At 29.5% G+C, this 25,222-nt stretch overlaps 2 protein-coding genes, 1 long non-coding RNA gene and 2 other non-coding genes across 5 annotated transcripts; all 5 read right to left on the bottom strand.

The window, feature by feature from the left end:
- Positions 1–3,655: 3,655 nt before the first annotated feature.
- LOC128286764 (uncharacterized) lies at positions 3,656–4,895 on the bottom strand. The gene is made up of 2 exons (XR_008277463.1): positions 3,905–4,895; positions 3,656–3,798 (listed from the first exon to the last, which is right to left on the bottom strand). It is a non-coding gene; the product is annotated as an uncharacterized LOC128286764 (long non-coding RNA).
- A 6,284-nt stretch (positions 4,896–11,179) lies between these two features.
- On the bottom strand, positions 11,180–17,155 carry LOC108464036 (3-hydroxyisobutyryl-CoA hydrolase-like protein 3, mitochondrial). The gene is made up of 10 exons (XM_017764102.2): positions 16,707–17,155; positions 15,741–15,842; positions 15,512–15,576; positions 14,605–14,739; positions 14,396–14,492; positions 13,711–13,840; positions 13,116–13,294; positions 12,831–12,958; positions 12,587–12,688; positions 11,180–11,583 (listed from the first exon to the last, which is right to left on the bottom strand). Exons 1-10 carry the CDS (start codon positions 16,804–16,806, stop codon positions 11,482–11,484), a joined length of 1,140 nt encoding a protein of 379 aa, XP_017619591.1. The 5' UTR covers positions 16,807–17,155; the 3' UTR covers positions 11,180–11,481.
- Positions 17,156–17,748: 593 nt separating this feature from the next.
- LOC108464035 (uncharacterized) lies at positions 17,749–21,110 on the bottom strand. Its single transcript, XM_017764101.2, has 7 exons — positions 20,670–21,110; positions 19,765–19,875; positions 19,557–19,655; positions 19,354–19,464; positions 18,962–19,265; positions 18,708–18,847; positions 17,749–18,629 (listed from the first exon to the last, which is right to left on the bottom strand). The coding sequence occupies exons 1-7, from the start codon at positions 20,808–20,810 to the stop codon at positions 18,093–18,095; spliced, it is 1,443 nt and encodes a 480-aa protein (XP_017619590.1). The 5' UTR covers positions 20,811–21,110; the 3' UTR covers positions 17,749–18,092.
- A 3,830-nt stretch (positions 21,111–24,940) lies between these two features.
- Positions 24,941–25,036, bottom strand: LOC128287262 (small nucleolar RNA snR60/Z15/Z230/Z193/J17). Its single transcript, XR_008277957.1, has one exon. It is a non-coding gene; the product is annotated as a small nucleolar RNA snR60/Z15/Z230/Z193/J17 (small nucleolar RNA).
- A 52-nt stretch (positions 25,037–25,088) lies between these two features.
- On the bottom strand, positions 25,089–25,172 carry LOC128287275 (small nucleolar RNA U83). Its single transcript, XR_008277971.1, has one exon. It is a non-coding gene; the product is annotated as a small nucleolar RNA U83 (small nucleolar RNA).
- Between the last annotated feature and the right edge of the window lie 50 nt (positions 25,173–25,222).

The following is a 25,222-nucleotide window of genomic DNA, read 5'->3' as shown; positions in this document are numbered from 1 at the left end:
ACATATAACTATTCTCAAATCCATAAATAAAAGAATAAGACACTTCAGCGCACTTAAACACATGTCTTCCTATATTGGCAACAATGCATATACCAATTGAGCTAAGACTTAATTAAGGCGAAATCAAAAATATTTTTTTGGGAAAAATTAAATTATAATTTTTACGATAATGAAAATACAATTTCAATACTTTAATAGCCTAAATCTTTATGATTATTAAATGATTAAATTAAATTTTATCGTTTTTAAAGAGGCCAAAGTGTATTTTATCTTTATTAATTCAAAATTTTAAAAATTTTAAAAATTAAATGAAAAATTTTATATTTTAGGAAGACCATGACGACAAAAATTTAAAATTAATTTAATTAAAATAACTATTTTTTAAGATAACTAAATTTTTAACCGAGATAAAGAAAATCAATTTAAATCAAATACATTTTACTAATAAGCGAAGAATGTTAAATTAAATTAAATTGAATATTAGGATTTAAGTAGGTTTTTTTATTTTTAATTTTTTTATCAGTCCTAAAATCCATTGGAAAGGGGGTTTGACTTGTAGCAGAATTAGACTCAAAAAAAATTTGTCTGCGGTCTACTTTTTATTTCAATCTTCGCTCCCTTCGTCGAAACAACCTTTTTGGAAATTCATGTCAAAGGAAAATTCTAGAAAGCCTCTCATCCGCCTCAATATTACGTAGAAATATTTATATAATATTTGCTTGTGGAATTTTTTAAATACCCGGTGATATCTTAAATTTGGTTGTGGAAAAAAAAAATTTAATTACAATAATAAGTCAAAGATCAAAGAATAAATACGATTAATGTGACTCGAATCTAAGTCACACCTAAGGTGATGAACACTCTTATATCACGGGGCTAGATCTTTCGTCTCGCAATTTATGCGCACGAGAGGTGTTTGAATAAATACTCTTCAAAAATTCTATTACTCTTAAAAATTCAAGATACAATTGATGAATAAAGTCTTTTACAAGTGAGGGGAGGCTCGTTATTTATAGTTGAGCTCTACCAAAATTGACGACCTGAATTAAGTTACATCGACTGGCGAGATTAGCCTATCCTTTCAATCGTGGGGTTTACAAGATATACAATATTAAATCTAATCTAATTTTTACAAGATATGATTCATATCAATCTTTTTAAGATTAATTCTTATTTTTACCAAGATAGCCTAGTTGTCATATCTTTATCATTGGGCTACTTAGGCTTCAATTTGACAAGCTTCTTCAATAGCTTATTGAATCAGACTCATTCTTATGAGTCAAATGATCCTCATCTAACCAATAAACTTCCATTGAATATATTTGGTGCGATGGTCACGGGTTTTGAACTACGACCCGTGACACTTAACCATCAAGTCACATGGGTTCGTTGTGAATTTTTTTTTATTCCATTAGCAATATATAAAATAATTAATCTTTATATAATGGGTTTTAATTATGGGACAAATGTTCTATTTATTTAATTTTTAATTTATTAATAAACAACTATCATAATAAATAAAAGTTTATTTCAAAATAAAGAAATAAATAAGTTTTCAAAGAAAAGTGACATTTGCACGTCACATGGGATTTTCGTTTCACCACCTCGGCGAGTCATTAATATACCACGATGCCACTCATATGCAAGCCGCCACCATTGGGCGAAATTAATTGTGGACCAAGAGGTACCTACACGTGTTGATAATTGGGTCTGATCGTAAATATCCACATTATAAAAATCTTAATTTTGCACCATTATATACATTAAATTTTCCTTTATTCAGTTTTAAGACATCAAACACTTGCCATATTTTACATGGTAATATCATATATAATTTATAATAATATGCATTGAATAAGCTTGGAACTTTAAAATGTTGGAGTGAAAGATCCCATCCATTTTATGGTTATATTATGCTGTTAGTTTTTATATTTTACGAAAATTTTGAATTTAATCCTTATATTTTAATTTTTTAATTTTATATTTTCAATTATTCATTAAGTTAATTTTACTATTTCTAAGATTTAATATGCCAAACATATTATCATATGTGTAACGTTATATCATCTTATTATTTTCACGTAATATTGATTAAAAATCTCATTAATGGATTAACAACCGTCATTGGCATCAAAATTGAAATTTCAAATTTTGAAAAGTAAAGAGACTTAGAATGATCCAATTGGAGAATATGAACTAAATCTACATTTGTATGCATAGTACATAATTAATAAATGAATTTAACCAAACGAATATAACTGTTACTATTTGGGCCAGGATTAAATTTCAAATTTTGAAAATGGTAGGGACTAAAATTGACAAACTATAATTCAAAAAGAAAAACTAAAATTAATCAATTTAAAGTATAAGGATTAAATTTACAAATTTCACAAACTATAAAGACTAATACCAAACCTTAAGACCGACATTATTTAGGTGTACAAAAAGTTTGGCACCTTATTATAGTTTTAGTCTAGTTCAATCAATTTGTTGATTTTAATCAAGATTGTATCAATTCTTAGCCTATTTGTAATGTAATGGTTTGATTCTTCATTGTGACTATATAGACTATCCATTTGTAATAGTTTGATACTTGTTGTTACTCAGACTTGTATTTGTACTCGTTACACTTAAAAAAAAAAAAAGAAGGGAATAGCTATGTATTAAGATGTTCATGGGTCATTAGGTTCGATTGGATTTAAATATGTTACTAACAGATTTTATTTTTGTTTAATTCTGATTTGGTCAAAATATGAGCATAAATTTTTGTCAAAGTCTACCTATACTCATTTTAGGTCCGTCTATATTATTTTTAATTTTTAATTTTAAATTTAATAATTTTATTTTTTATTCATTAAAATTTTATATACAAACAACTTAATAAATTTTAATATTTACATTATAACATTATATATTACTATATATTTAATTATAATATAATAGGGTCGGGTTGAGTCTGAGGTTTGAATGTTTGGGCTCAAGCCTAACCTATATTCTAAATAGGTTCAATGTTTTGGGCCTAAGCTCATTTTCAAACCTAATATATTTGTTCAAATCTTGTAAAATTTCAAATAAACTTTTAGATTTAAACAAATAGTTCAACCTTTGAACAAGTCGGCTACTAATATTTATATATATTTATCAATTCTAATATAAATTAGGTTACATGCACACATGAAAAATATTATATAAAAATATACTTGTTAAAGGTTTATTTGCAAGCCAATTAGCTAAATAATGCTTAGTTAAAATAATGTGCTCGACAGGTAACTTTAACATTTAAGACTGTAATTCACTATAGCAAATAGAGGAAACAACGGTGGTTTTCTTGTTTTGAAGTCACGACACTTTTTTATGGTTGCAAAAAGTGGCGCCGCTAACATTGAGATATTTCAATACTACCTCTTCCTTGCATAAACTTATATACTAATAATGTAAAATTTTTGACAATTTTACCCTCGTTTTAATGTTTGTAATTCATTTTACTTAAATCGAAACTAAATAATAATTAATTAATTAATAAAACTCTTCAAAAAATTTCGGTGAAACTCTCTAAATATTGAGAAAAATTAATATAGAGAAATACATTAATTAATTAGTAAAATAAAATCTTATACTATGAAAATAAATTAGTAAAATGTGTTTTTAGATCGTATTAAATTCCATCGATCAAACAACAATTTTTTTTCATGTATTTGGAAACACTTTGGAGTAAAGATGTTCATAAACCAAGACTGATCACAATCCAATTTAGAAAATTTCCAAACTCAGGCTCAAGCTTAATCCATCTCAATCAGCCTAAAAAACACATTTTATTGCTTAAAAATTAGTTATTTTTATTTTATTTTAAATCTAGGAATATATAAATATTAATATAAAATATAATAAAATAAGTCGAACTGACCGTAGAATAAGCGATGTAAACCCAAGTCCGGTCCATCTTGAATCGAGCAAATAGAGATAAATAGACAGCCCAGCCCATAAACACCTCTTCTCTACAGTGGAAGACGCTGAGTATTAGAATTTGATTTTCTTTTTCTAGATTCTCTAGTGTTAATAGAAGAATGGAATCAGATACGAAAATTAGAATTTGTGATCGGCAATAAAACTTTTTAACTTTATCAGTGCAATATGAGAAAATATACCTTTTAACTACTTGTAAAAATTAAGGAAGTTACACTTTGTATTTATCAAAAAAATGCCCCTCGAAAATCTCTTTTTCTTCAATCCCATCCTAATCCTATAACTAATCTAAGTTTCCCAGGATATCGAGATGAAGAAAACATCGCCGCCGGCAGCGGCAACACTTGAATTTCACGAACTTTTCCTCCTCAAATATCCCACAGCTCTCCTCAATCTCGAAACCCAGTTTTGTCCTCTAACTATGTCCGAAAAGAAAACAGGGTTATGTTTTGTCTCTTAAACTAACTAACTAAACTAGAGGCGATCAACTGAAACAGTAACGAAGACGACGATGATGATCTCATGAGGGTTCATGCCAACACAAAAGCATAGTGATACAACGTCTGAGGATGTAAAACCTAGTTTTCTGTTGCTTCGCCATCGAGGAACAACGGGTTTTGAAACTGGGTTTTTCTCGAGGATTCTGAGACTTGCTGCAGCAACGAAGGGTCGATTTGGAGCTTGAAAGAAAGTTAGGGATTGCAGACATGGCGGAAACTCAGAACTGTTTGATTGAAGATGATGATGATGATGTGATTGGGGTTGTGATTTTGAAGCACTTATAGCTAATGACTGCTTTAAGTTACTACTTCACTTATATATAAGACATCTGACGATTGTTGTTTGTTCCCTTTTAACTTTTCGCAGATTAAATGTGCAATTTCCTAGAAGCTAGCCTTTGATTTTTTTGAATGACATATTTACCCTTATTCTACTACAATTTTGCTGTTTCTGCTTTTTTTTTTCTTTTATATTAACAATGACTAAATTCGAGTGAAGTGAAGTCAAAGTTTTTTAAATGGGATAAACCTCTGTCTGTATTAATATTTCTATCTATAATATTCAAAGTGGAGAATTTAATTAAGAAGTATTGTGGGTATGTCTCGAATTCTGTTATGATTATTACTGTGATATTTTAGTATGATTAAAACTCTAATTTTAACTTATTTGAAAGGATCTTAAATCTTTATTTTGAGATGTCAATTAGCAAAGACTTTTATTTGAAGGCGACAAAATATAGTCGCATATGAGTTTTAATGAGAGTTTCGTAGAAATTATAGAGATTATTTTATACCCTTTTCATAAGTGTTTTATGAGATTTAGAGTTTTGTTTATCAGTTTGCTCTTTGAAATTTTGAGCTTTATATTCGAGGTTTTTGGTAACATATATTTAGTACATTTAGGTTTATTTTCTCCATATTATACTCTCGTTTGTTTACTCATTTAGTGAATAATCAAAACCTCCTTTGCCAGTGATTTTTCCCTCTTTGAAAGTTTCTTACGTAAAATATTTGTGTTTATTATTTTCCACTTTTATTATCTCGTTGTTTCCTCGCCAAGTATTAAACTTTTTAACACTTGATCTAATGAATTTTAAAACTTTATCAATATATGACAACATAAATTGAAAATATGTATGTAACGAATATATTTATGAAGTTTTGATTGAAATTTTGGTACTTTAATTTCAAAATTTATCATATACGTAATTTTTAAATTTTATATAATTAAAAAAATAAAATACTCTTATCGTGTTATGTTTCACTTTGTAAAAATAATTTTTTTAAAATTTTAACTGAATTAAAGTTCAATTGATAAGTGACATAATTTAAAAAAAATTAAAGAATTGAATGGAAACATACAAAGATAATTAAAGTTATTAATGCCATTATTGAATTACTATTTAAAGATTAGATTGTGGTTCAAGTAAATTGAGAATTGAGGAAAATGGATGACAGAAGAATTTGCATGATAATTAAAAGAATGGAGATTAGAATGAGATGATGAGTTATTAAAATTTTCTAATTAAAACATGAAAAAAAATAGATTTATGATTGTTGAAATCAGTGATTGAGTGTTGTTATGGATAATGGGTTGTCAACAAGAAATTTGACATTAAAAATTTATGAGTATGAATTGTTGTTAATATTCTCTTCACACATTTAATATTATTTAATTTTTATTTCGTGTGATACACACATTGATTTTGTGTTTGTAATTAACTTTGAATTTTTTAAATAAATAAAAATCTTATTTTCACTTAAAATAAAGTTTTATGAAGTTTATGTTTAATTAAAGTACAATAATAATTAACAAATTGTAATGTGTTTTAATATATTTTACTCACTTTTAATTATTTATGTAAACTTTAATAAAATTAAAAGATAATTTATTTTAAAATATGCATGCTAATTTTTTTAATTTTAATTTTAAAACAATTATATAATTTCATAAAAGCATGATATTAGAAATTAAAAATGAAAACTACTTATTTAAAGTTGTTTATTATTGAAAATTTTATTATTAATAATATAAATGACAAGAAAACAATATTTAATATTTAATTAAAAAGAGATCCAATTTAAATATAATTTAAAAAGAAGTATTTTAAAATCAAATTTTCCAGTTTACTTTCATACCTTCTTTTGTGATATATATGATTATCTTTTTGGAAAAGAACCAGTAATTATATTTTATTGACATGTTATGAAATATAAAATGGATAATAATTAATTGACAATTATATATCGTATTAATTGTAATTTTGAGTCTTTTATATATCGTGATTTTTTTGGTGAAATTATACATCGTGATTTTTATATAATGTTTAATACACATGTTAAACCCTCAAACAACCACAAATTTTCGATAATGATAAACTTGTTTAATTAATAAAGACTTAATTACAAATTGGTCACACATTATGTCGTCTTTTTTATTTAAGTGTTTAAAGTTTTTTTTATAAAAATAATAATTAAATTATTAATTTTGTTTTATTTTATCAAAATGTATAACATGCTTAATAAAACAAATTATATATTATGTTCTTATTAACTCGATTGACATAGATATTATTGTCAAAGTAAAAAGACGTGAGAGGTGAACACCTTATTCTAATCATTATGTAAACACGCTGTTTAAAAAGTAAAATTGATATTAAAAAAAAGAGAGGATAAAATAGTAAAATAAAAAGAGAGGAGCACTTAATTTATTCTGATTGTGGTCAAAGAGAGCGAAACCGTAGAAAAAACGTGTAGAGAGAAGGAACCAGATACAGGGAATCAGCAGCAGCAGAAGCAGAGTCCCCCACAAGGCCCTTCAATACTCGTCTAACCAACAATCTCTATTCTCTCCCCCCACGTGGTGGCCTTGTCGTCATTTTGCACACGTTTTCGGCGGCCCACGTAATGTGAAAAAAAGGGGGCTTTCATTCGCTCACGCACTCGACAGAACATTGATGTTTCTTTTGTCGAGATTAGAAACCAGAGGGCAGTTGAAGCTGAAGATTGTTAGGTCGGTCGGTCGGCCGGGAAGGCATTGCACGGACGAGAGAGCCCATCCTACCGCTACCAAACTTTCGAATTTTCTAGTTGCATTCTTAGAAATAGCTTAAGAGCTAGTTTAGCAATATTTTTAAAAATATTTTTAAAAGTGTTATGAAAAATATTTTTAGAAATATTTTTAAAAGTTTAGTTTAAAATTTGAGTGTTTAATATTATTGTCAAAAGTGTTTTTGATAAATAAAATGTCTATTCTAGATATATTATTATCAAGTAACAAATATGCATTTAAATAATATTTAAATTAATTAATATTATTATATTTTAGTAAGAATATAAAAAAATTATTATAACTTCTTATTAATATTTTAATATATAAAATATAAATTTTAAATATTTTAAGCAATAAATATTAATTATTTATAAAATTTAATTAGAATATATAAATTATATTTTAAATATTTAAATATAACTATTAAATATTTGTAATTAGTATTTTAAAAATATTTTTTATTTTTAATTAATGATTTTAACACATTTGTAATTAAGTACCAAGAAAAAAAAAAGGAAGTACTATGTTATTGGAGGGGTGAAAAAGTAATTAAACAATAAAAGTGTTTTTGGGAGAGGAAAAACTAAAAATTTAAGCTTCCCCTCCTCAGAAGTGCTTTTAGTTAAAAATTTCAACTAAAAGCAGCTTGTTCTGAATAGCTTTTCTTCCAGAAGTGTTTTTGGAGTCAGAAGTACTTTTGAAAAGCAATGCAGAACTAGCCCTAAGTCTCGTGTTTAGTCCGGTGGTAAAAAAAGAATTTATCGACAAATTTCATTTGGATTTGAGCTTCCGAAGAAAAAGCGGTAAACTTTTATTTGGACAATCCCTGTTAGACATATAGTAAAAAAAAAAAAAAAAAGGCTAAGACTTTGAATATCTAGTTTGGAGGGTTTGCTTCTCTAAAATGAAAAGTTTTTCATCTAAATATTTTATAATTTATAAAATTTTAAATTAATAATAATAAAATTGTATTTTGACCTCTACAAAATGATAAAATTTTGATTTAATCTTTTAAAATTATAAAGATATAGACTATTAAAATAATGAAATTACATTTCTATTATTGTAACAATGTACAATTTAATTTCGCCTCCTACAAAATTTTCTGGCTCCACCATTACATGTATAATTACTCTGTTTGGGTTTTGTTCTATTATTTTCTTATTTTTCATTCGATGTGCAATTGTTTAGTTTGGGTTTCATTTTATTATATTCTTATTTTTCATCTATTTGTATTTTTGTATTTGTTTAATTCTATTTAGTAGTTGTTCGGACCAAGGTTGTTAGAATCAAATCAAATTGGTCGATCGGACCGGGAACCAACTAGTACACTAGCTTGAAAAAAGAGGTTGAATTGATACAAACTGATTAAACCGGGCTAAAAATCTGGTTAAATTTAACGTTTTTTATTTTTAATATTTTTTTATAATTTTTTAATAATTTATTTAATCAAACCGAATCAACTGGTCAGACTGGGAACATGTGACCTAACCAGTTCAATTGCAAAAACATTGGTGGGTTTTCTTTTACATGAATAGTATCCTTAAAAAAATTTAATTACGAAAATAAGATATGTTATAGATTATTTACAAGGACTATATATTTTTAACAGTAAGCTTAAGTGCTTCCAATATGTCAGGCAGCACCAACCTCGTACCCCATTATCAACCAATCATTTCAAGTGAAAAAATTATTTTTCTAAGTGATGCTGTTAGATTATCAAGCAACACACACAAAAAATACGAATTTCCTTTAAATATTATACGATATTTCTTTAAGTACAAAATAATTGAGCTTAAACGATTTTGACTAACAGAAATTAAAATTAATTGTTTAAAAAACATATTTAATATTTAATATAAAAAGAGATTTACTTTAAATATAATTTAAAATGTTGTATTTTAAATTTAAAAATTTAACTTAATCTCGTTCTTATTTTGATCATTTTAATTTTTTTTTGTTAATTTAGTGATTGTCCTTCGTTAAATTGCTCAAAAATAATTATTATGCTATTCTCTCCTAAACGGAAAGATGGCCGAGCGTACCACATAATCGTTCACATACTCGTATAATTAGATAATATTTTGTGTAATTTTTTAAAAAAATATGAATGTTATAATAATATATTTTGTTATTTACACAAAATATTACGAAAATTGTATAATTATAAATGTTTTATGTAATTAAAGCGTGCCACATTAATAAAAAAATTGTTATCAATAAAATGGTCATCTAGAATATTGTTACGAATATCTAAAATTTACTCGATACAAATTTGTATAGTTGTGTATTAGAATTAGTTATTACTAATTGTTGGATCGAATGATAAAGAATTTATTCTCTCTTAAATAATGTATTAAATTCGAGTCTTGTAAATAAAAAATATATAAATATTTATTTGACCCTTAAATTTTATAAAAAATATTTTACTTCTCCATTTAAATTTTTTTACCACAAAAATAACATTCGCAAATTTTACCAATTATTTTAGATGTTCAATCTGACTTAACTCTAAATTTAATTAAAACTTAATACCAACTATCAAATATCGAAAAGTTTCATAACATAGAAAGAATATAGTGCAATAAAAGAATTTTCTGTTTTAACATGTGCTTTGTAGGATTCGTCAGCAACCTTGCGTCCGTATTTAGATAATTCTTATTAATACTATTATCAATTTTAAATAAACTGTAAAATTATAACACCACATTATATTATACTTTGGATTCAATCTCAAACAACTCGATTTTCCTTTTTAATTATATATATAAGAGAAAAAAAAAAAACTAAAACTATAAAGCTGGTGCAGTAATAACAGAAATTCTGTTTCTAGAAGATGTGATTTGTAAGATTCGTCAAAAATCTTGGTCCGTATTTACATAATTCTTACCGATACCATTACAACTTTTATTTTGCATCAAAATTAAAAAAAAAATGTAAAATTGTACATATGAGATTGTTTTTACAATTTTATTTTATTTTAAAAGCTGAGATTGGAATCTCACTGTGTATACTTTGGTATTAAATCTCTGTAGTTTTATTCTGACCGACTTCTTTTAAGTTTAATGATAACAAAAATTTTATTTTAATCACTTAACTAAAAGAATTATAATTTTATTATTGAATTATTTAAATTTTTATTTAAATCATTGAATAAAATCAATATTATGAATTTAAATGTTCAGACTACCGGCATCAATCGAAAACTATTTTTTCTCTTTTTTACAATTCAATCTTATTTTTATAAAATAATTTTAGAAGTCACGAACTACAATCCAGAATCCAAACAATTTTTTTTCCCTATATTTTTTTACGATCATTGAATCGTCGCTTGAAATTTGCAAGAGAAACTTTTAAAAAGAAATTACAGCTCAATGACTTAAATAAAATACTTATGAATAGTTCAGTGGCTTAAATAAAAATTTTCAAATAATTTAATAATCAAAACGAAAACTTTCACATAATTTAGTGACCAATAATATAATTTACCTTTGATTAAATGGACGAATTGGTCCGATTTTCTAAATAACGGTCTGATTGTTCGAAATAATGCAAATAACCTAACAATATTGCTAGAATATAAGCCATCATCTTAGGAAAACATTAATGTATATTTCCCCTTCTTTCAATTTTCCCCCACCCCAAACAGACAAAAATGCACAAATTTTCAGCCTTAAAACTGATTGAACATAAAGATTTGATTATAGCAATGGCAGTCCAAAAGTGTAACATCTTAGGAAACATGAATGTTCTTTAACATGACAATATTACTAAAGCCATAAGTGTCATGATCCAAGTATATAAATACGTTAACATACCTTCATGCCAGAAACTGAGGTAGTTGCGCTTGTAAATGTTCTTTTTTTTTTCTTTAGCTTCATAGTTCATATTTCTACAACCACGAACCTTTCATTCATCTTCGCAAATGACAAGGAAAGCGAACTTGATTATGTGGAAGTGTGAACCTTAAACTTTCAACTCTTCGATTCCCGGACCTAAAGGTTCAAAAACTGCCTCCACTTCCTTTTGGTCAACTTCGTCTAAGGTGGCAGGGTTCCACTTCGGATTCTGCAAAACATATGTAAGTCACAACTATGAACCGTAAAGATGCAATGATAAATACATGTGCTATAAACTCGGGAAGTAACACAACCACTTTTAAAAGATGGCACCTAGTAAGTCCAAAATTCAAATCTCAACGTTTGTAATTCATTTCTATATCTTAGAATGTGGCCCTCTTTATACAAAAAGGAAATTTAACATGTTACTCGGACTTGGTTGTTAATGTTGGGATTATATTACTATCTGGGGTCAGAACTTGGCTACTTCTCCCACATTGAAGCGTGAACCTTTTTCTTTATGTCCAAGTTAGGCCCTGAACTAGGCAACTGTTTCTACATTAGAGCTTGAACTTTGTTTTGTCCAAGTTGGTCTTTGAACTGGGCAATTATTCTCATATTGGGCCTGAACTTTGCAATTTTTCCCACGTTAGGGCCCGAACTTTAAGGTTTTCAAGGATTAACTTGGACAAAAAAAAATTCTAGCCCCAACGTGGGAACAGTTAAGTTCAAGCCTAACTTGAACCAAAAAAACTTTAGGCTGCAATACGGGAAAAGTTACCAAGTTTAGACCCCAAAAAGTGTTTTAACCCTTAATGTTGAGATAGAATGTGTTTCACATGGGCATGTTCAATTTTTTCTAAGTTCTCTTATATTTTTCGAGGGATGGAGGGTCATATCCCCCATATCCATGTTGGATATGGGTGTTAGACATTAGTATTTTAAGAAAAACAAACAGTTGGACCAACATAGAATTTAACATCAGATTTTAAGTCCCAAAGACACGGCATATAGGAACATGCAGATCCACAGAGGCAAACATATACGTTACAAATGCATGAACAATTCAACATATTTGGGTATCATGAAGATTTTAAAGAATAGAAGAAAAAAAGAGATAAGAAAGTTTACAGAAGCTAACACATTTCTTTTTTATAAATATTAAAAAATAATAATCCTAGGGATGATCTTCTATCTTGGAAAGAAAAGGAGAAGAAGCATGAAGAGCGAACCTGATCCTTGTCAATCAAGACTGCACGGACGCCTTCAGCAAAATCATTCCGCAGAGAAGACCGTAAGGCAACACGGTATTCAGTTTTCATGACGCCTTTCAGCTAGACAAACAACAATCCATGCAACATAAATACAGATGTTACTGAGAGTATAGCTACTTGAGCAGAAATTTACTTAGAAGGGAAACAAGAGATAACACATCAGATGGAGGAAGGCAGTTGAGTTAAACATCTCAAAACTCACCATCGTAAATTCGTTGTTCTGTTTACCATATCCAGATGCAACTCTAGAGAAATAGTTGTGTGTTAAGAAAAGAGAAAATGGAGCACCCTTTCCGAGACCCTGCAGAGCTTCATTTGCCCACTCGACCACTGCAGAATGAAACAAGGTTAACATATCTAGATTGATAGATTCAGTTTCATTCAACAACACCCACAAGGGGGAAAATCCAGGGAGAACAATAATGGTGTATATTCACTATGCAGTTCATTTCACTGTTTGGATTAACATGATTTAATTAAAGCTTACCTGAAGCTTCTGTACTTTGTTGATGTTTTTTAAGTTCTTCAATTATCTCCTTAACTGACTTATTTGCGTTAAAGCATGAAGTTATCTGAGGCAAAAGCGACTTCAATTGAGCTTCCGACTCAGGTTCACTGCTGTATTTTGCCAACAGTGTTGTAACATCCTTGTGTGGATCCTCCGAACTGTGAAAATATACATATTCATATATTAGAATGCTGGAAAGAAAATATACATGCAAGTTATTGAAAAACAGAAACAAATCTGAAACTATCTTATCAGAGAAAAGGAGGCAATTGCAATGCAACCTACAAAATGAAATAAACCAATAAGATAAAGAATTGAAGATCATAGTTCACGAATTCCAGCCCAACATGGAAACATCAAGTCATGGCGTACAAAACTGATTTGATTTGGAATATCAAGTCGGAAATACTTTTCTCCCAATTCTAGAGAAATATTTGCAAGTTGTCTCAATTTATATTAATGGCGAGCAACAAGAGAGAGAATACGATCCTAAAATTTTTGATTTCCACTCAAAAAGAAAGCCAAATAGAAAGAATATAAGAGATATACAAGGTAAAGAATATAAGAGATATACAAGGTATTGGCTAGAAGGGCTTCCTTTACTGAAGCTAGATTCCCAGATGGCACATAGTGTGTTCCAAGACCTATAAATAGAGCATCTGAAGGTGTTGATATCCTTTTCCCAGTCATTCCAAGATAAGCACCTGCAGAACTACAAAATTGTAAATGGCAATAGAGAAATGCAATGTAGAGTGAGCTGAAGAGAGCAAAAGAACTATTTGTGCATATATGCAGTATGAAGTTTATCTTTAGGGATTCAGCATCAACAAAAAGTTCTTAAAGTAAATTTAAGATTAAAAATAAATCTTTATTAGTAAATTGCCCCCTGAACTGTACCCCAATTACCAGATTGGTCTTTAAACTCTTTTTTGGTAAGTGTTAACTAAACTATCAATTTTATCTCATTTTACCCAAAAAAGTGTATGATGTCCATATGTCACGTTTTTTATTGTCTGGTATTGTTTTTGGGGGTAAAATGGGACAAAATTGATAATTTAGGTGCTACTTCTGACCAAAAATAACTTCAAGGATCAATCGGGGAATTGGAGTATAGTTTAGGGGCCAATTTACCAATAAAGCCTAAAAATAATCCTACCACCCTCCAACTTCAAACCACTGCTTCTCGTTTAACTTTTAGCTTCCTATCACAAACCATTTTTGCAACTCTTGGAACTTGGTTTAGAGTAAAAGAAACATACCAACAGAACCCCCTCCTGGTGTTTGTGCTGCTATATACGAAAACCCAACATCAGGAAACAAACCAATTCCATTTTCTGGCATAGCAAGAACAGTCCTCTGAGCCAAATATATCAAAGAGTACAACATTACAGAGAGAAATTGAGAAAGATATTATAATTTAAAATGCAAGACAAATATTTCTCGGCACAGCAAGGAGATTAGTTTGCACCTCAGTTATCACTCTGTAACGACCGTGGCCAGATAGGCCAATTCCAAAGCCCATTGTTATGCCATCCATGAATGATATATAAGGCTTCTTGTACTCTGAAATTTTGCATATTAGAGAATACTCTGCGGTGAAGACCTGGAAAAAGAACAAAAGATAAAGATATTAACCTCAGAGGCATGGTAATATGCAACATGCGGAGTTAATTTCATCCGATAACCAATTGAGGCAAAATTATTAATACATTATACAGGTTGTATTACATGTGCGGTCAAAGATATCCTTTCCCTTCTCTCTCAAGAGAGGGACGGGGGGATTCACATCACATATAACTATTTGATCCCAACCATCTTGAATGTTTGTGTTCACATGGGATATCAAAATTGCATACAATTAGTACTAAGAGAAAAAAGAACATAGAAAACAGTTGAGGGTTTCAAACTGAGAAGCATGCAAGTAAAATCGGACTCATTTTCTTTTTTCCAGAAAAAGGAGAAGGATAGTTCTTTATTGTCACTGATATGAGCAATCATAAAGGTTTCTGGAAGGTTAATTGTATCATAGCCACAGCAAGAGTTTATTCCAAGTTTGGACAAACATAACAGACGTCTTGTGTGTTGCCTTGATTTTAGCAAATTGAAAACGTTTGTGATTAAGATGGTATATAATTCAACCTGAATCATATTTGAGAATGCATGTATTTTTGTTTGTAATGTGCTATACATCACCGACCTCTAAGCCAGGATCTAAGTTATCAATGAGAGAAGCATTGAGTGCTTTAGTTTAAGTAAAGAACGCAACATTGAACCAAAAATTTAAAAAAACAAAAAAACAGAGAGAAAACAACTTAGCACAGCAAGTTTGCAGGTTAGATAGTATGCATTTACAGATGGAAGGGAAAAAGAAAAACCTTTGGCACAAGAGGTGTGTTTCTGTCCTTTTGGATTTCAGCCACAACACCTTTAATATCCATTCCTGCGATACCCGTGAATGGTTAGCCCCAAAAACTCCCTTTACACTAGCAAAATGAAACAGAGCCTACAATGATATCTATACACATTTTTCATTACAAACACAAAATGCCATTTACAGGTATCTTTTCCCAACCAAAGAAGAAGGCTTAATATTTCTTCAAGTACCTGCACAAAACGCACGCGATGAGCTGCCCTCAACCAGAACACATTTGACCTTTGGATCTGATTCCCATTCTTCAAGAATTTGTTTGTACTTGACATCCATATCTGCATTTATCAAAATATACACGCTGTCATATCAACAAAACTGATCCTCAAACCATTAACTCATATATATAATACAAAGAAAATGTCACGAGATAACAAAATTACACAAACAAATTTGTCCATTATTTCTTAAAAAGTGCTAAATTTGTGTATAAAAAATAGATTCTTCTTTTACTAAGATATCTTGCAGAACAATTACAAACTTCTTCAAATAAGCTCATATCCAAATTATATTATTCTCCTCCAATATTAATGCCGTCAAATTCTTGAACCTTGGCTTACTTTTGTTCTTTTACCTTAACTAATTTTGACAGTTTTACCCGATGTACAACAAAGGTATGCCTGAAATCGTAGCCGAGAACATGAGTACTTTTTTTTTTTTTTTCTCTAAATCCACACTTAAGCACGAGCCAAGTCCTCCTAATTGTTGCAATAGCAATGGTGCCTTCAAAGCTAAGACTCAATCAGCAAGCACATAAGTACTTCAATAAAGACAAATAACATATCATCTTTAAATTATCAAGGATAAATTTTGCAGTTTCGGAATCGAGCTAGAACAAAAAAATATTTAGCTCGAATTCAATTTGATTTCAAGCAAATGTTAACATTCTAGCTCAAACAAGAGCGAATTAAAACAAGAAAATGAGTACTTTATTAATTGGAGTAACATACTCCATAACATATCATCTTGACATTATCAAGGATAATTTTTGTAACTTCAGAATCGAGATAAAAAAGTCAACTCGAATTCAATTGATTTCAAGCAAATGTTAATATTTTAGCTCGAACAAGAACCAATTAAAATAGTAATAGAAAAAAGAGGAGAAATTTAAATGTAAATGAAGGAGAAACAACGAAAGAGACCTAAATTCATGGCGTTAAGGGCTTTGGGACGGTCGAGAGTAATGATTGCGACGCCGTTGGGATAGACATTTCCTTTAACAAAATCCTCAGCGCCAGCCATGGTGAAGAAGTTTCGAAATTCGATGACCAACAGAGAGAGAGAACCGCTTCCGAGGCGTCACCGCAAGCAAAGAACCGGCGGAACGAGCAGTGGCGGGGATAACCGCCGATTATCGGGGTTGTTTGGTAACAAGAATAGTGTAGACCTCAATGAAAGATATGGTGGCGAGTTTTTAGACGCTGATAAGCAAAACATGGAAATGCTTTATTGTAGTTGAAGTGTTTAACTTTGATTTCGTCATGACTGTATCAGTGTCAGTGACTGCATCGACTTCTGCTCCGGTTCGGCTCAAAGGCTTCCTTGGTACGGTTCGACAAATTGGGTTCGGTGGGCTAATTATTCACAGCTATATAACCATATTTGGGTAAACGTGCTTGAGAGGTCCCTCTATTATAGGAACCTGATCAAATTAGCCCTTATACTATTAAATGAATTAATTTAGTCATTGCACTATTAAAAAAATGAGGTAAGAAATAACATTTACTATTTAATAAAGTTAATATTTTTAAAGTTTTTATTGTTCTATAAATGAAATATTTTTTGTAATTGAATTGCAAATGAAAAAAATTTAAGACATATTTTATATAGTAAATGTTCATTTCATTACAATTTGAACTTATTTTATTCTTTTTAATAGTATAGGGATTAAATTGATCCATTTAATAATATAAGGACTAATTTGATTAAATTCGTATAATATAAGGACCTTCTAGGTAATTTAACCCATATTTGTTATCCAAAGTGAATTGAAAAGAGTTAAAATATGCTCTTAATTTGAAAAAGTTAGAATTTAAGTTTTTCAACTACTTTGATTTAAAAGTTTCAATCTAATATTAATTTGGCTTGTTGATTAAGCTTCCATTCCGTGACATGTCATGATTGATGGAAAATAAAAATGTTAAGTTAGCAAATTTTACCAAACACTACCAACCACCATAATAATTAGCATGACCTGAATGAATATAAATTCCTTTAAGAAGATAAAATCAAGCATTCATCCAGAGATGCTGGAAAATGAGATTTACAAATGAATACTCCCTCCTATAACATGACCTAAAAAAAGAATGCCTTTTTAAGGGAAGAAACACATATATGTATGACTTTATAAATCACCAACCAGATTCTGGGTTTTCACCAGTACTCGAAACTAACTGATACCGATACTCGGAAAAGAATATAATGAACGAAACATATCTAATTTTCAATTCGATGAGATCCCCATCAAGCTTTCACCAATGTATATGATAAAACACATATGCTTGTAAGGCCTTGATTCAACCCTTGTTTTATGGTGTTAAAAGTTGGATGCCTGCTTCAAGATCTTCTAAGGTAATGGTACGCAGTTCGTCCGCGTTTGTACAGTTGAAATCGAGCCTAAGATCAAGGTTCTCCCTAGCGTTAACTAGCATCGGATCGACTAAACCTCCATTCATCTCCTTACGCTGCTTTTCCGTTGTTTCTTTCTCTATTAGTCTTGCTATGGCATCTACACTGCAAGAACTATGCAGCTTGAATCCGTATAACAAACTCTCCTCCGTTTGGTGGTTCATCTTGATATGGAGGATCTTGGCGAGTTCTTCTGAGTTGAAGTCACTAAAATGGAAAAATTTTGTTACTCTTCTGCAGAACCCTTCATTAGAAGCAATTACACGCTTCATCGGTTCGCTATACCCAGCAAATATGACTACAATTTTTCCGCTGTCCATTACCGACATTATCTCTTCCAAGGCCTCCAAACCGTAGTCTTTGTCATCAGCCTTTTGCATCGGTATTAACCGATATGCTTCATCAACGAAAAGGATTCCTCCCTCTGCTTCTTGGATCTGCATATGAACAGTCGTAAATTAGTTCATTCGAGCAAGCATGATAATCTGCGGTCAAGAAAAGGGACAAGGAAGCACCTTTCTCCTCGTTTTTGGCCCAGTATGTCCGACAAATTCACCGACTAAATCAGTCCGTTGCACTTCTGTTACCTTGTCTGTAGGTAGAATTCCAACCATATGAAGTAATTTCCCGAGAATTCGAGCTACCATGGTTTTACCTGTTGGCCATATAATCATCTTGTCATTCATACTTACCAAACATCCTACAAAGTATAAAACCAAAAGACAAGTAATCTATATCAAGACATACAATACGATCCAATTGCATTTACCGGTTCCAGGATTGCCAAGGAATGCCATATGAGGTGGTCTTCTAGCACCAACTTTCAATCCAAGCGCTCTGCGTCTTTCATCCAAGAGCATCCCCTTTGCCCATTTCCGAAGTTGTACTTTAAGCTCCTCTAAGCCCACGATATTTAACAGTTCGTTTTCAAGTTCACTCATCTTAGCCTTTGTTTCACCACATGCTTCGAGTGCTCTTCTCTTTCGCTGCTCTTCTAGATGCCAATGGAACAACTCACTTAACTTCTCACTTCCAGGGCCCTTCGAAAGATGTTTTATAGGAGTCATACCCTCCTGTAATGCAAATGGTAAACCAACACTATCATGAGTCAGTATATCAAAGCAAGAATGGAAGGAACCAAGTAAATGCAACAAATATTACATTGTCCTCAGCACTGCAATCGGCATTGTACTCGAGTAGTGTCTTAACAGTTGCATAGTCATCAGATCGAATTGTGTGCCAAACAGCAAGGTGTAACGGTGTCATCCCATTCTGCACAAATAACACGGACGAAGTAAATCTTTCCATCCGATTTTAATCACATACAACGATAAAACCAGAAACAATGAGACAAGAAAAATCACATTAGCTTTGGCTTCAATGAAAGCACCGTGAACAAGGAGCAACCGTGCAGCTTCATTACACCCATTCTTGGCTGCCATATGCAATGGAGTTTCCCCGTACTGCAAAAGTCAACATATACAACTCAGAACGAGGAATCCGATTTTCAGAGGAAAATATCAACATATTGAAAAAAAAAAATAGTGAAGAATTAGAAAATCTTTTACATACCATATTCTTTGCCTCCATCTCAATTTTTTCGGGTCCTTGCCAGTCAAGCAAAAATTTAACTATATCAACCCTATCATATCCAGCAGACATATGTAACGGTGTTTGCGCCATCTGCAATTTTAACCAAAAGAAATCAATAGACCGAAGACTAAGCCGGAATAATTCCCCATCAAAGTTCAGTGTTTGAAGCTTGAAATTACAAGTCCATGACGTACAATCAAGACGCGACTAAAGAAAACAAAAAGAATAAAATTGGCAAAAGCTTTAGTTACAAGAAGAAAAGCAGAAGCATATTAAGTCAAACAGAGAAGGCCAAGGATAGCTTCATCCAACATCGGAAATCGCCTCATAAGCTGTTTATGGATTATGTTTTATTTATGGTCAACATCTTATGAAATGCCCTTTCTACCACCATAATTTTTCATGGTAACCTTAGAATGTAGGTTAAATTTTGCATATCAATGAATGATCAAGAAAACTTATGCTTGCCCCAGGGATCAGCATTGTTCACCCATAATTCATAACTTCATATGTAAGGTAAAATCTAGGTCACATGAACTCTACATTTTTCTGTAAAGCACATACATATAAATCTTCACATATATACAAAACTTTAACAATAAAAAAATGAATAGATCTATGCCAAAACATTTCTTTAGTACCTAAATGAAATTAAAAGAAAATTGAGCCCAAGTGGCTGCTAGATCGTTGAGGCTGCTAGAGATTAAATCTGTTGATAAAAACTAAAGAGACCCAACAGTCTTTTAGAAAGAAACGAAATGCAAGTAACCCATTGATCTTAAAACATCAAAATTCAACCAAAACTAAAGCTGAAAAACAGAGGAGAAATTTCGTCCATTTACAAACTACCAAAAAAAGCAATCAAAAAAGAGAAGGGATCATACAACAGGGTTTCTCTCGTTGAGAAGAGAAGGGTTGTCGTTGAGAAGCTTGCGGAGGGCATCAAGATCCCCATACTGAGCAAACCCATGAATGGTGGTGGGCTTTGAAGGTCTCGAGAGTTGATCTTGATGACGCCTCTTCATCCTTGAAAAATAAAAGAAAGCAAAAGAAGAAAGAAGAGTCAATGGGATGGGGAGGGTTCGATGAGAATGTTTTCCCTCCCGGGTCCAAAGGTCGTCGACTCAGAATGTTAACACTGGTTGGCGTATATCTTCTTCTTCATCTTCCACTTTCCTTAACTTTCGATTATATATAGATATAATGCATTATTATTGGTTTCTCCCCATTTTCCGTGGTGGTTGATATTATCCAAAGAAAAAAATGACAAATAATTTACGTGGTCCATGGAGGATTTTGCCATGTTTATAATAAGTGTGGTGTGTTTGATGCTAATTGCCAGCCTCTCTTATTCAACAAGTAAAGCTTCCCAGTTGCCACCGCCCACCTGCTGCTCCAACTACTTTTAAGCTGTCAATAACCCCAATAATAAGTAAAATTAAAAAAGCTTCAATGATTAAAATTAAAATAAGTAAATATATATTAAGTAAACTACGTCACTAAACTATTAGACTACTTAACTTTAAAAAATTATAAAATAGTCCCTAAACTATTAGAAAGTTTTTATTTAAGTTATATTAAACCATTAAGTTTTTCTTTTAAAAATTGTCAGGCTAGTGAGTGCCTAACAATGATTCAATGATTGGTATGGTAGATAAGTATTCATTGACGAGTGGAATAACATACTTTAAATCCAAATTAATCTAACAATCAGTGTTGAAGATTGAAAAAGAAAGTTGTTTGAATTTTAGTTCGTAAATTCATTACATTTAAAGTTGTTTCATAAAAAAAAAAAGAATTGTGGAAGAGAAGAGGAATTAGGGGTTTTGATTAGTTCAAATAATGCGAATAGAGAAGGCTATACAACAACGATTATAATAATCTAGTGATTTAAATAAAAATTTTCGAATAATTCAATAACCATTTTATAAATTTTTTAAAGATAAGTGACTAAAATATAAACTTACTAATAATGTAATAACCTTAGATGTAGTTTATCTACATACATTATTATATAAAAATTTTATTGTGCATATTGAATCAAGAACACCTCATCACATCACCCAACTAGACATACTATAACACGATCAAATCTACTTGCCACCACAAGAGTTACTCTATCAAGGTTCAAGTGTACTCAACTCAATTGCTCTTTAATGACCACATTATCGAACCACTTTTAATAATAAATTAACCTATCAGAGAATGACACGTAGCATGAAAAGAATTTCTACGGAGTCGCTTAAATTTTTTATTTAGGTTATTTATAATTTAAAATTTTTAAAATTAATAATGATAAAATTATATTTTAGTCCCAAAAATGATAATTTTAATTTAACCCTCTAAAAGTTATAAAGTTATAAACTATTAAAATAATAAAATTATATTTTTATTATTAAAAAATATATAATTTAATTCCAACCCTCAAAAAAAAATTCTAACTCCATCACTACTTACTGGTCCAATAGAATTCATAAGTATAAGAAGAAGCCCAGTCAAATAGAGATTTTTTTCTTTCGACCATATTTCGATTGTTAATACGATATATAAGAACCGCTACTATAAATAGTATTACATCCTTAATAGTAAAATATCGATTACTTGTTAATCTCTATAAATTTATAAAAGTAGAATATTCTAAATTCGGGGATCTAACAGGTTTATAAAACGAAAAATATTCATATTGTAAGAATAATAATATAAGTAATGTCACTTGGGCCCGTTTATTGTTTTTTATGAGTTTCCAATAATGTAATTGTCACAGTCACAGGGGGCAAAGAATTTATGAAGCATATGCATGGTTTCCAAAACATATTCAATTATTATTGTTTATTTATTTATTTATCATAAATAAAGGAATGGATAAATTCATATTTAAATTTAATTATTGGTGTCCATAAAAATTCAAATAACGCAAGTCATTTTACGATTTATCAAAAATTAGTTCACAAAAGAACTCAAAATTGCGGCATGTAATAAAGAAACAATATACATATTTTATACAAAACTAAAAATAAAAAATAAAAAGCTGACTTAGAACTTTCAATATTAAAAACTAAGCCCAACTAATAATTAAATTGACCTAACAAAAATAAAAAACCTAACAATTATTAGACAAACCCACAAGTAGCCAGTTCATAGATTACATGTATCTACAAATTAAATAAAAATTTAGAAAAATGTAAACACAGGTTGCACTTGCACATGGACTTTTTTCTTATCAATAATCACTATTGGTAAATTTTTTTTTTGTATTTGAATATGATAATTGATTCTATTTTGATTTTTAAATTTAAAAATTAAAAATTTTATTATATGATATTTTAAAATTGTACCATATTATTTTTAAAATTAAAAATATATATATAAATTTTACATGAATAAAAATTTAATGATGTAATAATTTAATATTATACCATATTATCATTTTAAAAATAAAAAATATATATAAATTTTGAAGTGATGATATCGTATCATCTTCACCCTATCTAACTTTAGCTTAGTTTAGCAAAGTTTTTCAAAGAAAAATTAAAATTTTTAACTTCTCAAAAATATTTTTAGATTAAATTTTTACCTTTGAAAATATTTATTTAAGAATATTTTCATCTTAAAAGCTAAATAAACTGTTTTAACTTGGTAGTTTTGAACGCCTGAGCACTGAGATTTGATAACAAACTTAAAAGTCGCCTCAATAGTTTACAGCAGCTATTGGCACAAACTTAGTCTGTGCTAATTTTATTTTTAGGGATGAATAAAATTCGATTCAATTCTAAAATTTCATAAAAAATTTAAAATTTAAATTAAATAGTTTAAGTTATTTGAGCTAATCAAGTTATTCGAATCAACTCAAATATAAATTACACAATTTCAGTTATTCAAAATTCAAATAAGAAAAGACAAAATTACATCATTTTGATGAATGTTTACCTTTTCTAAAATTAAAATTCAAAATAATTGAATTAAAAAGTAAAATTGCTTCGTTTTGATAAATATTTACCGTTAAAGTTAAAAGGTAAAATTATTATATTGTTTATATAGTTAAATAATATTATACTTCGTCTACTAATTAGATAATCGGTCTATCTAAACATAACACTAAGTATAAATAATAAAATTCGTTAACTCAACTCAATTTGACTCAAAATTTTTTGATTCAATTCGATTCGATAAAAATTCAAATTGAATTCAATTGTTAAAATAGAATTTACCAACTCAACTAATTCAAAAAATTTTAACTCAATTCGACTCAATCAATTATTCACCCCCATATATCACCAAGTCCACACCCAATGGACCTTCCACTTTCACGAGACGTTGCTTCATCAAGCTTTCACCTATTGTAGAGAGTTTCCCATTGTCGCCTCCCGCAAGAGTTTGGCCATGTCTCAATCCCATTAAGCCCCATGTTGAACAAGAAACGAACCCAAAATCATTTGATTGAATAATTAGCCCAATATTTTGTTGTTCAATTTCATTTTTATAATTTTCTAATTATTTCAGAATCGTTTGATTTTTCTGGCTATATCTCAAGATAAGAATATCAATTTAGTCAGAACTGATTCACCTCTATTTCTACTTTTCATAAGTAAGCCTGAGCCTTTTCCAACCATTCAATAGCCCCACATAGAGTTTTTGGATTTCAAATAATATAAAAATTATATATTAACCAATATTTACGTTTAGGGTTCTAATGTTTTTATACTATCTGGTGTAAAAATTTACAATTACGTAAAATATTCATAAAATTTAAAAATAAAATATTACTTAATCCAATTAAATCTATACAACTCTCAATTTTGTCCCAAATTTCAATTTTAACAATTACTTAATCCAACTAAATTGAAATTCAATTAACATTTACTTCTTTTAAAAATAATGTTTTTAATTTTACTTTTATTTACGTAAAGTGTATTTATACATTTCCAAATCCCATTAAATATAAGTTAACATACAAATATATCAGTCACTGCGGTTAAGGTTTAGGGTTTCAGCACAGTGATTGGGCTTTTGAACATAAATTTTTTATTAATTCAATTAAAATTAATTAATTTATTCGTTTAAGCATAATTTTCAGTCCAAAATTACAGAAAAACTAAATAAAATTAGAAAACGAAAATCATTTGATTAAAATTAATATAAAATTAAGGATGGAAAGAGCAGTCATCAGATAGGAGCGAAAGACTAAAACAGTTTTAATAATCATGGAGATTATCAGCTGAACTATGCATTTTTAAATCATCACCTGACCACTCTTCTTAAAAACTTCAATAATATCTATTTTTAAAAATATATTAAAAATGAAAAACCTCAGAAGGAAGGCAGTAGAGGTATTTATGTAATCATTATTTTCATAAATTACAATAATACCATTTTCTTCATCATCGGCAATTATCTAAAACATTCATTTAAAAATTAAAATCACAAATAGGAGCAGAAA

This window comes from Gossypium arboreum, chromosome 13, assembly GCF_025698485.1.
Source record: "Gossypium arboreum isolate Shixiya-1 chromosome 13, ASM2569848v2, whole genome shotgun sequence".
NCBI lineage: Eukaryota > Viridiplantae > Streptophyta > Magnoliopsida > Malvales > Malvaceae > Gossypium > Gossypium arboreum.
This window is presented reverse-complemented; position numbering and strand designations above follow the sequence as displayed.